We start from the raw sequence: 15135 nt of genomic DNA on the forward strand, positions 1-15135 counted from the left end.
GCGGCGGGCAGGTGGCGGTCCGGCGTCGCAAAGAGCCTCTGTCATTTCAGGGTAATTAACGGCTGAATTCTGTGAAGGTGGTGGTACACAGAGTGGAAACCAGCTTAGTCAGACGCGTTCAGGACTCCTAACTTAGAGAGGAAAAGGCTCCGGGAAGACCTGAGAGCTGCCTGTCAGTATCTAAAGGGGGTGTAAGAAAGAAGGGGACAAACTCTTTAGCAGGGTCTGTGATGATAGGACAAAGGGAAATGGTTTCAAACTCAAAGGGGATGTTTAGACTGGGTAAAAGGAAGAAGTTTTTTACAGTAAGGTTAGTAAAGGTTTCGGAACAGGTCGTCCATAAGTGTGATTGGTGCCCCATCCCTAGAGACAGTCAAGGTGAAGCTGGATAGGGCTCTGAGCAACCTGATCAGCTGTAGATATCCCTGTTCAATGGAGAGAGTTGGGCTAGATAGCCTTTTAGAATCTCCTCCAACTCAAATGTTTCTATGATGCAATGAACTTCTCTTTATTGCTCAGATAAAAGTAAATGGCGCATTTAATTTTGCCCAAGGGAGCATGAGGGAAACTCAAAGGAGTACAAGCAAGCAAGGACTCAAGGAGCATAGCAGAACCCAGGAAAGAAGAGCAGCCCCATGGACAGGAGTTGCCGAAGGATGCAAAGACCACAGAAGCACCAGCGTCACTGAAACCCTTGCTCTGCTCTGGAATAACAACTATGGCAATCTTATCTCATGCCCTGCTACAGACAGTGGCCTGGATCCCAACCCAGATGCATCCTGACCCAGTGCAAGCAGATTGGAGGCTCTCTACTTCAGAGCACCACCATCCATCCTTGGCAGGAAGCACAGCATCATGCCTCAGCTCAGCTGCAACTCCCAGGGCTCTTTCTATCCATGAGGCAGCCCAGTGGCAGGGCCACAGAAGACAGCTCTGGCAGCACCCAAAGCCCTGCCCTGCTCACATGGGCTCCTGGAGCCCCGTAGCCTTGGGACAGAGGGGACACAGTGCTGCGTATGGAGAGCTCCAGCCTAGATCCAGTCTCTCAAGTCTAGCAAACTCACAAGGGAACTGAATTCCTCAAGGAGACTTCAACTCTCTGCCTGACGAGCCAGAAGAAAGGATCTTAACTCTGCTTTGAATATCACCGGTGTAGCAATTGGACAGATCAATATAATGGGAAAACCATTACAACAGAGGTGTGATGACAGAAGGACCAGCACACTAGAAAGGTGCTATAAAGGAAAGAGAGAAAATTGCTCACCCGTATCAGAAGATTCCAGGTTTGCAGGGGAAAGCTTCACCAAGAAAGGATCTCCAGAAAGAGATCCTTCCCCAGCAGCAGTCAGCCCTGAAATGAGGTCTCAGAGAGGTGCAGCCAGGCTCCACCCCTTCTGGTCACACAGCTGAATTGCCTTCACCTGTGCCCCCAGGGCTGACCCGGTCCTTTCCCCAGGTGCTCAATCAGTGGTTCAGGCTGTGGTTCAGCAGTTCCCATGCAGAAGGGAAGCACCAAAGGCAGGCTGCTGGAGCTGAGGGATCAGCTGGTGAGTGAGTGAGATGGGCACAGGGAGTACAAGGCAGGAGATGAACATAGTGAAACAGGGAGACAGCCTAGGGATGCTGCCCCATGTTTGGTTGGAACATGGGACACCTTTCCCTGGCTCCACACAGGCACTGTACAGCTCACATCCCAGGGCAACAGTTCCTACTGGAAGGAGCATCTCATATGGCAGCACTAAATGCTTGACCATGATGGCAATGGGAAATGACAGCTCGCTTCCCCTCATTGTACCTCCCTCCTTGCCACAGACGGTGACCACTTGCTGCTGGCACAGAGCAGACTTTTGTAGCAGTAGACTCTGCCCAGCGTGCCCAGCTCGCTACCCTTGGAGATGGAGGTGCTCCAGGAGGCAATGAGCTGGTAGGGCTGTAATATCCTGTGCAGGTAGTGCTCAATGAGGGCTAAGAATGAAAAGGAACCAACCAGTTCCCTATCCCTCAGTACTGGTTCCCTTAGGATGGTGTGGGGACACAATCAGGAGCTGTTCCCTGCCCTCTGTCCGGCAAATCTGTTCCCCAACACCCTGCTCTACCTATCGAAGGGTCTCGAGAAGACAGCAGTACTTTTCCTCTACCAGCATACATCCTCCAACACAGGAGCAGAGAGCTGTCAGGAGGGATGTGAGGTGGGAGAAAGGAGGGACTTCAAGGCTCAGAAAGATCCAAACACCATTTGCATGACTTAAAATGAGGGCCCAGGAGACACAGCACTTCTCCTTGCATGCAGAGCAGCTGCTTCCTCACAGCTCTGGGGCTGTCAGAGGTGTTTCTGAAACTGCTGCAGAACCACAGTGCTGCCAGCACAGGCTGAGTCCAGGGAGGGATAAAAAAAGAGCAGGAAAGCTCCCTCCTCGATCAAGGTTAGCTAGCCTTGAGGCATAAGAAAGCCCCAGGATGTGTCCAGAGGCTGAGCACTACAAACACTGCCATGGTCTGTGGGTTTCCTGCCATGGTCCCAGCTCCCTGAACTCTATGCAGCTAGCGCAGAGCTCAGCTCTTTCCTGAATTGTTCTTAGATTCCTGCAAGACCTCCCCTGAAGCTGTGATGAGTGAAAAAGAACTAGTTTAGCACACAGGCTGCTTCAGTCACCATCAGGGTGCCTGCAAAACAGTGAGGCAGATGGCTGACGAAGTGCTCCGACCTTCAGTAGAGCTCTATTGTGCTTCAGAAGACTATGTTTATGTTGTTTAAAATTTGTGGTTGGTCACTATCTAATTTACAGCTCCCTTCAAAGTACAGTACCATCACTCACCTTGACAAGTGTCATTGCCTCAGTTTACCTACAGGTCTACTGTGACACGACTGAGATTTGCCCCTTATTGCTTTCTAACAAACCCAACCCCTCCTCCCCCTACTTTTGGGTTCCTGCTCATTTCCAATTCCTAATCCATTGAGTCCCCCACTACCCTGGGCTCCTCACTCACCTTGCAGCCAGATTCTTGGGCCTGATTAATCCCCTTTGCTACTTTTCTCTCCCATCTCGAACCACAGAGCCCATAGTCTCCTCCTCATCCCACCCTCAGGTGGGAGCAGGAGGCATGTTATATTTCCAGCCACCTTCTTACACTGCCCCTCAGGCCACACAGCTCTGTAGCAAAGCAAACCACAAAATAGTTGCATAACAAGAAGCAAAAAAGACACAGGAGAGAATAATCTTCCCCATAAAATGATTAAGGCAACAGCTGTAGAGCTTGCAGGAGGTGCTATGCCTGCAGGGAGAACAGGGCCACACCACTGGCCTTGGAGATTTGGGTGGAGGGAGGGGAGAGGCAGAGAGGAGGAACAATGTGTGGGAGAGAATTCAAGAGCAGAACAAACAAAAACATGCTTCCTGATGTCCCTTTGATACTGGGCATCCTCAGGTTCACCCCAGACTGCCCAGGGCATGGCTGGGGAGAAGAGCGTGCAGACAGATGAAACCCAACCAAGGCTGACAGGGCACACACGGACTGCGCAGATCCACCTGCCTGAGCACTGCTGACTTCTGAGGGGTGTGGGCAGGTCTGGCTCCTGCAGGCGCAAGTACCTACCTCAGCAGTTAGTCACTCCCCCCTTTTTAGCACCACTGATAACCCTCAAGTGCTGCCCCACCACCAGGCTGGAATCTCACCAGAAACACGCTTGGTGGCCTGGCAAGCACAACAGTGCCAGTAGTCACCTGGCTCCCATCCCACCAAGGGACAGCCACATGGGCATGGGCCTCCACCTGCCACCCTCCCACCTGCTCTAGATCACCTTTCAGTTGCTGACACAGTACTGCACAAGCTTGGTGCAATGAGCTGTTCTCCCTGAGGAACTTCCTCCATACCCCCATTGGGCTCGCCTCCTCTCAGAAGTGCTGTCAGTGTCAATACCTGAAACATTTGTTGATAGTCTCCAGTCTTTGTTCTTTCTTTGCAACTCACATGGACGCCACTGACTGGGGCATCTCCTGCCCCCATCTGTCCCACAACAGTCTTCCCTGAGCACAGCGCTTTTTGCAGTGATTTATTGAAGCAGACGTTCTGCATTAATTGCATCCTGCCCTCACGCGGGGCTGTGTGAGCGTCACCACCTCTCGGCTCTATGCTCAGCCATCTGCTTTCAACACAAACCCCATGTGTTGTGGCTTCTGTGTGCGCCACCCCTCTCCTGAGGAGCCTTGGGGCCTTCCCCTCCCCGCCTACCTCAGCCGTTCCAGTTTTGGTCCCTGTCACAAATACTCTCTCATTCAGTGAGAAACTTTGCACCTGCAAACTCAGAGTCAAAATGTGCGAGTGCTGATGAAATACTTTGGTTCTGTCATTAAGGGAATGATGTACTTGTGCCACATCATGAAGCACTTTCCAACCCAGTGGGAACTAAGTTGGATTTTGAACAGCCATCATTAGCAATCCAGACTCAAGCCCAGCAGGCACAGACAGCCTGCACCCATGAGTCCTACAGCTCTGCCTGAGGAGATCTCCAACCTACTTGCATTGCTGTTATTTAAAAAACAATAACAGTCCTTGAAATAAACAGAAACTTCATCACATTTATGGTGAAGAAAAATGCATTAATACTCCAAGAGGCCAAACAGGATGATTAGAAGGAAGAAACCAACTGACCTGATAAAAACCAGCAAAGAGAAAGTAGAAAGCTCAGTGGAAAGCTTATAATAAAAGTAGTTGTGGATGGGTGCACAACTTCTCAGGGATCTGCCTGTCTGTACCTTCCCCTCACTGCCAAGCAGTGGTCTAATTCTCAATCCATCTTGTACTACTTATAGTTCCTTCTACCTTTGATACTCCTCATTACACCCCCCTTCTGCGAAGCAGTCCTTCCCCTTCCACATGACACCTTCACAGCAGCCCCTAGTAGCACAGCAGTTGTCACCCTCTGTATGCTTCTGTCTTGTATTTGAAGTCGATGAAAAACTTCTCTTTGGCTTCTTTGGCACTCCCAGCCCATGCTTTGCTCTGGGATGGCCAGAGCTTGTGCTCTTGTTACCCATTATTTAAATTTCTCTCCTTGGAATTGCTTCCCATGGGATTTTGCCTGGAAGTTACCAGATTATTGAAATTCACTTTTTTTCAACTGCAGTGACTTGTTTGGGTTGTTCTCATACAGGTTATACGTTTTACAAAGAGATACATCATTTCACGTATGTTCTCGTTCCCACCTCAACCAGACCCTCCCTTTTTTGTCAGCTAGATTCCTTCTTTGCTTTACAGACATGTAATTATTGTCCCTACAGCATTTCAAGGGGTCAGTTGCAGACACATTCATCTGAGCCAGAAAGAAACTCCCTGTCTGGTCAATGGAGAAACACGGATACTGCAGAACTGCCTCATCCAAAACTACACAGTGAAAAAATCAGACAAGCAAAGCCCAAGAGCTCCCTTTTATCAGCTGCAGGGCTGCAAGATGAGCTTCGGGTGAAATTTGGGGCTAATACAATGGCTGCAGGAATGGTAAACATGGACAAAGCAATTTCCAGCAATCATAGCACATAGTAGACTATGCCTATTTAGATAAAGCACAAACTTTCTTCTTTCAGATGATGCATTATATGGGCCAGAACTACATTCAGAGATGGCATATTAGAAAACAGAAGTATAAGTGTATATATATGCCAGTACTTGGATGTAAACCAGGAAGGAGGAGTCATGAAGATTTCTTTCAGCATATGGAATTTGGGAGAGCGATGTTGGAAGGCATTGTACAGTTTGGGAAACCATATGGTAAAATGAAGAAAATGAGAAAAGAGGTACAGGAGATTAGAGGGACAGAGAAAGCAAGTTAAAGTTTGCAGTAGAAGTTTCTATATTTGGTTAGCAAAAACATTAAGAAAGCTTGAAGATCTAAATGAAAACACCAATTTATGGGAAAAAAAAAAGCCTTGTTCATGTCAAGGACCACATAATGGGAAAATGGCTGTGGAACCCAAGAGATTCCAAACATGGTATAATAAAAACTACATACAGAGCATTATACCATTATGCCATCAAGCATCAGTGCCACCCCCGTGGCACTCACCTCACTCACCTGAGGACAGAAACCGGTCTTTTGGAGGATAGGAAGTAAAGTTGTACCTCAGATGTAATCAGCAGTTTCTGAACGCTGCTGCATTTCTCTTCCTTATTCATCTCCCTGCACCCCAGAACAGCTCCTGTATCAGCAGCCCTTCCTTCCAGGATGAGAGCCCACAACCAGCTTGAGCTTTCTGAAGCAGCACAAAATACCACTGGGCCTTCCAGGAGCTCAGTCTGCCTATTCTATCACCTTGTCAAGTCAAAGTCCAGTTTCCAGCCATCTTGACTTTACTTGAACAGCCGCTGGACCAGCTCTAAGCAGACTGGCTGGCTCCCCTCCAGCACTGATTTGGGCATCACTGCATAGCTGCACAGAGGAAGGCTGCATTTTTCCCCCCTTCTAGTTCCACCCCTTGCAATGCTGTACTCAGAAATGCACGCCGCTCTGTCACTACAGCCTGGCACAGGTCCTGATTTACAACATTCCAGTTTTATTACAGATTCTTCCATTTAGTTCACAACAAGGGCCTCATTTGTACAAGATTGTGCATTGGTCTGATGTTAGGGATACTACACGCTCAAAATAAGAATGACTCATAGATAAATATTGATTTCTTGGAAAAAGTGCCCAATCTGTGAAGTTAGATGTCTGAAGGCAACCTACCAGAAGCCTGATGAATATACCCATTAAACAGCACATATTACGTGTACTTACAATTTAACACAATTTTAACATAGAGAAATAAATCCATGTCAACAGATAGTACTTTATCCTCAGCCAAACTAGCTCCACTTCTGCTGTGCTTATCAGTGCATTGCTTGGACTGCAGCAAGACCTGACCTCCTGGAACTGCAGCCCAGTAGCATTTGTATGCTAAAAGCTGATAAAACTGATGCTGGCAATGGTTTCAGTATCACTGCTGTCATAAGTCAAACTCTCCAAAGGTTCAATTTCAAGACCATGTTGCTACTTCAGTTGTGTGTGGGAGGGACAGGGAGGAAAGGGAGGAAAAAGAAAAAAGAAAAAAAACCCAACCACAAGAGAATGCTTGAAAGAGGTATTTATTACAAAAATGAATTCAAAATTCTACCACATTTTCCATGTTTCTCTGTACAAAATATATTTATAGCTCAAGGGATCATTCTCCCACATTCTCTCTGCACACTGTACAGTGCAGTAATCCCATCTCAGAAGAATCAGAAGACAGTCAGATCACGGATGGGTGCACACGTGCACGTATGCAAACACACGTACAGCAGCATTAGTAAGAAAGGCCCAGAATACAGAACAGAATCACATAAGAACCCCTCCTAATGTCCTAACAGTCCACACGTTTTTGCTTTCATAACTGGTACTTGACCAATGTGGGAGGGCCCCACCCCAAGTGCAGTCTCTCTGCTGTAAAGGGGAACACCCTTACCTGCACTCTGCAGCTGATGGAGATGCAGGGCCACAGCTAGGGAGGTGTTTGCACTGCCATCAGTACCTGCCATCAGAGGATGGAATGGTGTTACAACAGTACTTGTCAACAGAGGATCAGCTCAGAATCCATCACATAAGCACAGCCAGCAGAAGCATCTAAGCACAACAGCAGAGGACTTCAGATAAATGTCTGCGTTTATATGTTGACAGCTGGTTCACTCTCAAGTCCCTTGATGAAGATTCTCAGAGTATACAAAAGGGGCAGTTGGCAGAAAAAAATCCTACCCTATGAACATTTGCTTAGCTTTCCATTAATTGGTACCATTAATTGGTACTCATTTTGCTCTCACTGTGATAGCTACTCACTCAGGATACTACAAGGTGTAGTGTCTTACTCCTCATTCAGACATGAATGGATGCACAGCCTAAAACATGGAGGAAAAATGAAACATCCTGCAGTTCGGGGAAGCACTTAAAGAAACAGAAGGAGAGAGATATAAAAAGGAGGATCCTATCCATGCTCTCTGTGCACCAAGAACATTCAATTGAGATGCAAAAATAAAACTGCAAATGAGAGTGGTACTGGCTGTCCCACTCTCACAGAACTGTGAACGACAGCAGTAAGCAGAACATGACACGAAGTCCTCTGCTCGAATCAAGAGTAATACTGGCAAAGGAATCTCCATTCAAATCCTTCCCAGAGTCACAGCTCTGTCTTGCAGTGTGTGTAGCTGACCTCCTGGAAATGGGGCAGTCCCTCCTGCTGGAATAGGCGTGTGCAGAGGTGTGTAGAGGGAGCTGCTAACACATTTTAAGATGAACAGCACGTCTAGGATGAGCCAAACGAGTCAAGAGGCCTTTTATTTACCCTCCGAGGACTGAAGAGGTGAAAATAGGTATCAGATTTAAAAAAAAAACAACACACACACACAAAAAAACCATAACAGGGAACCTGGAGATCTGCAGCTTTTTGTAGTCTGACTCTACAGACACTGTTTGATGAAATACTTCACTAGGGATAAAAGCAGCCCTGTCAAAGAAACTTCAAAGAAACAGCTGCTCCAGAGAACAGCATCTTCTGGCCCTGGAAAGCACCGCAAGCTATTTTCCATGTAGCTGAGGAAGAGCACTGTGATAATCAGCCTGCAGAATGAGCCTGAACTTGTTCCACAAATACGAAGGGAAGAACAGAACTGAAACAGCCCGAATTCTGTCCAGAATGCAGAGTGCCCTGTACCCTTTCCCTTATGGCTGCACCACATCTTTTTATGTCAGACAGTAGGAGAACCCAAATATATTTTATTCACAAACTTTTGGTTACTATACTGTTCCAGCTATTACCAGAGAAGGTGGATTTTTGTTTGCATGTTTGTTTTTGAGAAGCAAATATTAAATCAAATACTATTTTTTCCAGTGTTCTTCTACGGAAAGAATACAGCAGCATCACTCCATTTACTTGAAAACCCAACCCATGGAGCCCAGAAGTGGCAGATGCAATGTGTTCTTTTTTCATGTCTGCCTTCTAGTCTTCAAACGTCAACCTTTTAATGTTTTTAAGTCCAGATTAAAGAAAAAAAAAAAAAAAAATCAGCTGGATGTTGCTCCCCCTGGTGGAATATTTGTATTTTTTTCACTGTATGTCTCCACGCCACTACCAGCACATAACACTTAACAAGCAGGCCAGTCTCAATGCCAACTGACTGTTCTCAAGAGGGAATTTCTGAATTGGCTACCACAAAGAGAAGAAAAAAGAAAACAACACACCCTTCGTCTCTATTGAGCCACCAATGCCCACCCACTGCTATTAGCAACAGAGGACCAAAGTACTCTGACCCAAGGAACACACTGGCTCGTCTTCCTCAGGCAGTTCTTACAATGCCAACGCCTTCAACATTACCAAAATAGCTGAGGTCACTGAGCTGCTTTGTGCTTTCAGATTTAAGATGACAGATAAAAAATGTTAGAAATTATCATTCCGTAAGTTTTCCAGGTTTGTTTGTTTGTTGTTGTTGCTGTTAACATTAAATGAAAATTAAAGGCTGGAAAAATCCCTGCACTTCAAATCACAGCTTTTATCAGCACTTATGGAAATTCCTCTCCATGACAATAGGACTACTGTAGGAAAAACTCATACCTAGGACAGCAAGGCATTAGGCTGATAGTCTCGCCCAGAGCAAAGATACTGAATCACACTGCTACAAAGGCAGCACTGCACTGCCTGTCTGCCATGTTGCCAACAGTTAACAATTCTCAGCTGCTGTGAGATAAAGCAGGACAGCTCTTCTGCAGCCTCTTCCACATCCTTCTCTATGTATCATCTCTGTGAACCCCTGGCTCCTGCAGGTGGGAGCACTTCTTGCAACAGGCAAGTGGAAAAGAATCATCAAATCCAGTAGCTAATTAGTGTAACAGCTTCCCATGATGAACTATCAGCAGGTGATAAACTCAAAACCTTTAGAATCAAAATCACAGGCCATCTGTGTTAGTTTCTATAGGAGTCAGCTTCTGGAGAGAGCTGTGGCACTCTGAGCCAGAAGCTTACAACAGCAAGCAGCTGCCTATGGCTCCTCTACTGAAAAGGAATGAAAGGCAGTCTGACTAGAGTCCCAGTCCCTCACATAGAAAACTGTCTTGGGGATGCTAGCACAGCCCTTCTGTGCTTTATGAGTTGCATTAGAATTCAAAGTTTGATAAATGAATGAACAACTGATGTTTTAGCAGACACACAGACCTGTAACCAAGCTTTAATGGAAGGCTGAGAAGCAGAGCAAGAAATCTGAAAAGAGAAGCCTGAGTTCCTTGAGACATACATAAAGAGTTTTGCAAATATTAGTTCTTGAAACAGGAACACAGCTGAAGTCTAAGTAGCAACCAAGGATTGTGGCAAGAAATTCAAACTGGGTAAAGAACTGGAGATGGAATACAAAGAACATTTACAAAAATAGACCTAAGGAGAAAGGCATCTGATAAATAACATTCCACCTTCATGGAAGGGGTGGATTTAGCATCCAAGAGCTCCTGACACTTAAAGAATTTTAGCCTGTCCTCACATTTTCTTCTATATAGTAATTAAATGGACATAATTAAATGGACAGCTATTTACGGGAGGGAACACGCTCAATATTGGAATACAGTGTGCAAGTGCCAATGGCCAGTTCTGCAGCTGCTATTTTCCTTAGGATAAAGCCTTTTTTCTAAAACCAGAGATAGAGGCATTGAGATAGCTGGGATCAAAAGACAAATGACAGCTATCTAAACTTTTCACCCAATCATTTCAGTCCCAAGCACCCAAAGATCAGCCTTCACAGCACACTGGGGCAGAAAACAAATCACCTGCTGTTCCCACTGTAATTTCCTTAGCAGTGTCTGACAGAACTGGAAAGAAGATACAAAGTGCAGTGCTGAAGCAGTCTGGCACAGGCCATTGCACAGGTTATTGTTATAAATGATTAAGAGTGACTAGAAAGCAAGGCAGTATAAGGGGGTAAACAATCTCCATCTCCTCTGTCAGCAAAAGGCCTGGGAGACGGACGAGGCACAATGGTTCAGGAGTGGTTCAAGCAGACCTCTTTCACTCAAATTCTAAAAATTCAAGGTTGGAGCAAAAAAAAAAAAATGCAGACAGCCACTAAGGAGATCCCCACGTGCTTATTTGAAGATTTAAGAAAAACCTTACTATAGGAAAGGTCATGAAGCATGATTCATGTTTCAATATCTGGACACTATCTGGCTCTCAAACTGCAATGACACAAGAAGGAAGACAGACAAACACAGCTGAACATTCAACTACACACAGTCCCCAACTTGTACAGGTCTGACTGCTAGAATGCCACTTTTGCTTGTGTTTGCTTGTGAAGAGTCCCAGTACATTGTTCAGCAGAACTGAGATCTAACCAGCCAGTTGTCCAGGAATATCACCTAAAGATTCATGAGTCTTTCTAAGAGGATTAGCTTCTGCATCTCCTAATGCAGACAGTGCAAACAAATGCCAGAGCAACAGGGTTACTACAACCAGAGTTCACCAGAGAGGACACTTTACATGTCCTCCAAAGCGGCAGAACCAGCTTGACGTGCAGCAGTCCTCATGCTTCTTATTCTTTGTCCCCAGATGCTCTTCGGTGGCTCTAGAACTCCCAGGAGTCCATCCACTGGAGTCCTGCCATGGGGCTGCTGGGGTCAGATGCCATGGGTCCTATCATCCCGTAGGACAGAGGATGGAAGAGGTAGAAGCTGTGGGAAGAATTAAAATGCCCAAAGACTGCACAGTTTTCTGTCTCGAGAACAACGTAGCATATTAGTCCATATGGGTATCCTATGGGACCTTTGTTTTTACTATGGCTCTAAGCTCCACTGGGGACATTCCAACCTCTGCGAACACAATACATACATAATCCACACTTCTATCACTAGCGCCATTCTCTTTTAGAAAGCAACAGCTTCGTAGAAAAGCCAGCTAAAAAGATCTACAGCAATGAAGAATTTGCCTGTATTTGAGAGATCTGGCACCACTTAGTATGGGGAGTAGAATCAGAAACACTGAACTGTGAGTTCAGAAGGGAATGGAGCATTAGCACCGAGTAGTAGAATGAAAGAAAGATTCCCTGCAATTGAAGGATATTTTAAAACACATTGCTGAGAGCTTACGATTGGACTTGATGTCTTAAAGTCAAGATTAACAGAAATGAGAGGCAGAAACAGACATCGAGGACAATTAATAGGCACAGAGTCTCCACTGAGACTGTGCCTGTTAGGCATTGAGAAAGAGCTGAGCTTTCAGCCCTCACCTGTACATGATGAGCAGAATCAGCGCCAGGATCCCCCCTCCATAAACTCTTCTAGCTGTAGTGCTGGCTGACAAGAACTGAGAAAAAAACTTGAGTAGTGTGTCCCAGGTGATTCCTAGGAGAATAACAAGACAGAAGTCAGGATCGGTGCAGATGCCAAAGACAACAGTTGTTACATTGTCACACTGTGCTGACAAAGCTCTGTTCACACCAGAGGACCTTATCAATTTTTAAATTCATTTCCCTTGCTAACCATCAGAACTACAGAGATTGTTTTCTATCAGCAGAAAGTTCTCTTTTCCTTCCCTCCCACCTGAATAAACAGGCAAGACATCCAGGCTCCAGCTTGCTAACTAAGGCACAGGAAAAGCTAGCAAGAATGAATTACAAATGAAACTGACAGAAAAGCAGTGACAAACAATGGGAAGTAACATGTATAAAAGACTATAAAAGAGCAATGATACGGCAGAGAATAGGGATCACATCTCAATTCAAATGCCCTAACCATCAGACATAGCTGCTCCCTGAGGGTGGCAACACAAAGAGACAGTTTGGCAACACAAGCTGCTTTGTGAAAAACATTTTCAGTAAGTCAATGTTTTCAAGCTCTCTGCACAAGCAAAAAATGTAAAACTGTTTAGTCTGAAAATGTTCCAACTAACAGAATAAGAGAATTTCACCCATGTCTCTGCCTCACCTTCTCCTAGCATCCAATATTTACCTGTCAACATGCTGGAAAAAAGCATGGCAGGAAAGTAGTGGTGAAAGTAGAGAACTCGGCCCATCATGAAGAAGGGTAGGTAATGAAGGAGCCAGCCCAGAGCAACCTGTCCTCCGCCACAGAGCACAACTCGAGACAGCTCTGGAACACAAACATGCTTCAGCAGAAAAGAATTCAACACACAATTCCTCTTAACAAGCTCTGTCACAGTCAGTAGTATGCTATACATTTATAGGATTACATTTTCCTACTCTATAGTACCTTGCATGTTGTAATATGTCATTACATGCTGTATTATATTACTGTATTACATAAGAGTTATCAAAAAAGTCTCAATGGTCTAGCAGCAGATTGACCAGGCTCTATGTTAAGACCAAATTTGCAGTTCCTCAATGTATACACAGGTCACTTCAATTTCAGATGTCTTTGATTCTCTCCGCAACAAGACTACAGGCCAGCTAGATGATCACTTTGCCAGCCTTTCCCAGAAGGAAATGCTGCCTACCTTTCAGAGCCTGGGGAAGGGACTGAGAGCTCTGGTTCGTGCAGACGACTTAGCCAATAGCTAATCACTGTGTGACTGAATAGTGTCACATCACATATTCCAACAGAGATTTCACTTCCAACACAGAGATCTACAAAATGAAGTAGCCACTGATGTATACTGCAAAAGTTAACGTATGATGAACTCAGATTTTTTAAAAGCTCTACAAACCTGGCATCAGATGCAGTAAAAGACCCTTAACCATTTATTTTGCATAAAATGTCAGGAAATATTTATCATTTCAAAACAGCATGCATATTACAATGGTACACTATGCTTGCAAAGCTTGAGAGTAGACAATTTGGATCAATATACAATCTCCATTACAGCCAACTCAGGTAGCTCCTTGAAGCATCTCTACTGAAGATCGGTCTTGTTCATGGTTAAACTACTTGAGGCATGAATCTCACAAACTTTTTCTCATGGACATCACTCCATAACCTAACCTCAGTGGTCTTCTACCCCCTCGTACACAATCCTGCCTTTCACACACTTCTAGGACATCTGCAAATGGAATTTATTAAAAGGAAATTGGGTATCAGTAACTTGTGTGGGATAAGTAGCAGTGTTAGAAAACAGATTGTAGGCATCTGCAAAGCAAAAGAAGGTAAGGCCATGCAACCAATAGATATCTGCATCAGGGAGGTTTCCCAGGCATACCTTTTATCACTTTCCTACTGGTATGTCCAGATCAAAAACAGTCTTTCCAACAAATATGCTTCGAGCTTTTGGCAGGGATAGAGTTGAATCTCTCTATAGAGGCTCGCTGATGCTGTTTTGGATTTTTGATGAAAATAGAGGTGATAATACACACTGATGTTTTAATTGTTGCAGAGCAGTGCTTACACTAAGTCAAGGACTTTTCAGCTTCTTGTTCACAGAATCATGAAACATAAAGTTGGAAAGAACTAACAAGATCATCTAGTCCAACCATCCTCCTATCACCACTACTATCCACTAAGCTACTAAACCATCTCTGATAGCTCCTCATCCAGACGCCTCTGGAACACTGCCAGGGACGGTGATTCCACCACTTCCCTGGGCAGGCCATTCCAGTGTCTGACCACTCTTGGAAAGAAAAAGATTTTCCTTATGTCTAATCTAAATCTCCCCTGGTGCAATTTGTGGTCATTTGCTCAGGTCATATTTGTGACCTGAGGGAAGATGCAGACCTCTCCTCTTCCCAACCTCCCTTCAGGAAGTTGTTGAGTGCTATGAGGTCTCCCCTGACCTTCCTCTTCTCCAGACTAAACAATCCCAGTTCTGCTGTGCCAGTGAGGAGACTGGAGGCACAAGAAGTTGGGAGGAAACACAGCTAGTACAGCTGACTCAAACTAGCCAAAGGGATATGCCATACCCTATGGTGTCACACTGAGCAACAAAAGCTGAGGAGGAGGAATCACAGAATCGTAGGGGTTGGAAGGGACCTCCAGAGATCACCGACTCCAACCCCCCTGCTAAAGCAGGTTCCCTACACCAGGTCGCACAGGTAGGCGTCCAGGCGGGTCTTGAATATCTCCAGAGAAGGAGACTCCACAACCTCCCTGGGCAGCCTGTTCCAGTGCTCCATCACCCTCACCGTGAAGAAGTTCTTACGCACATTTGT

At 45.5% G+C, this 15135-nt stretch overlaps 2 protein-coding genes across 2 annotated transcripts in view; both read right to left on the reverse strand.

Annotated features, from left to right (window-relative positions):
* The window catches only part of NGB (neuroglobin), a 9138-nt gene extending 2967 nt beyond the window's left edge, over positions 1 to 6171 (reverse strand). The window contains exon 1 of the mRNA XM_031553776.1: positions 6071 to 6171. Within this exon, the coding sequence (XP_031409636.1) occupies positions 6071 to 6171 (101 nt within the window). The remainder of the gene's footprint in view (positions 1 to 6070) is intronic.
* Positions 6172 to 7103: 932 nt separating this feature from the next.
* Positions 7104 to 15135, reverse strand: part of POMT2 (protein O-mannosyltransferase 2) — a gene marked incomplete at its 5' end in the record, with an annotated part of 29438 nt that continues 21406 nt past the window's right edge. The window contains 3 exons of the mRNA XM_031553777.1: positions 7104 to 11710; positions 12265 to 12379; positions 12986 to 13126. Of these exons, the coding sequence (XP_031409637.1) occupies positions 11605 to 11710; positions 12265 to 12379; positions 12986 to 13126 (362 nt within the window). The remainder of the gene's footprint in view (positions 11711 to 12264; positions 12380 to 12985; positions 13127 to 15135) is intronic.

This window comes from Meleagris gallopavo, chromosome 5 (genome assembly GCF_000146605.3).
Source record: "Meleagris gallopavo isolate NT-WF06-2002-E0010 breed Aviagen turkey brand Nicholas breeding stock chromosome 5, Turkey_5.1, whole genome shotgun sequence".
NCBI lineage: Eukaryota > Metazoa > Chordata > Aves > Galliformes > Phasianidae > Meleagris > Meleagris gallopavo.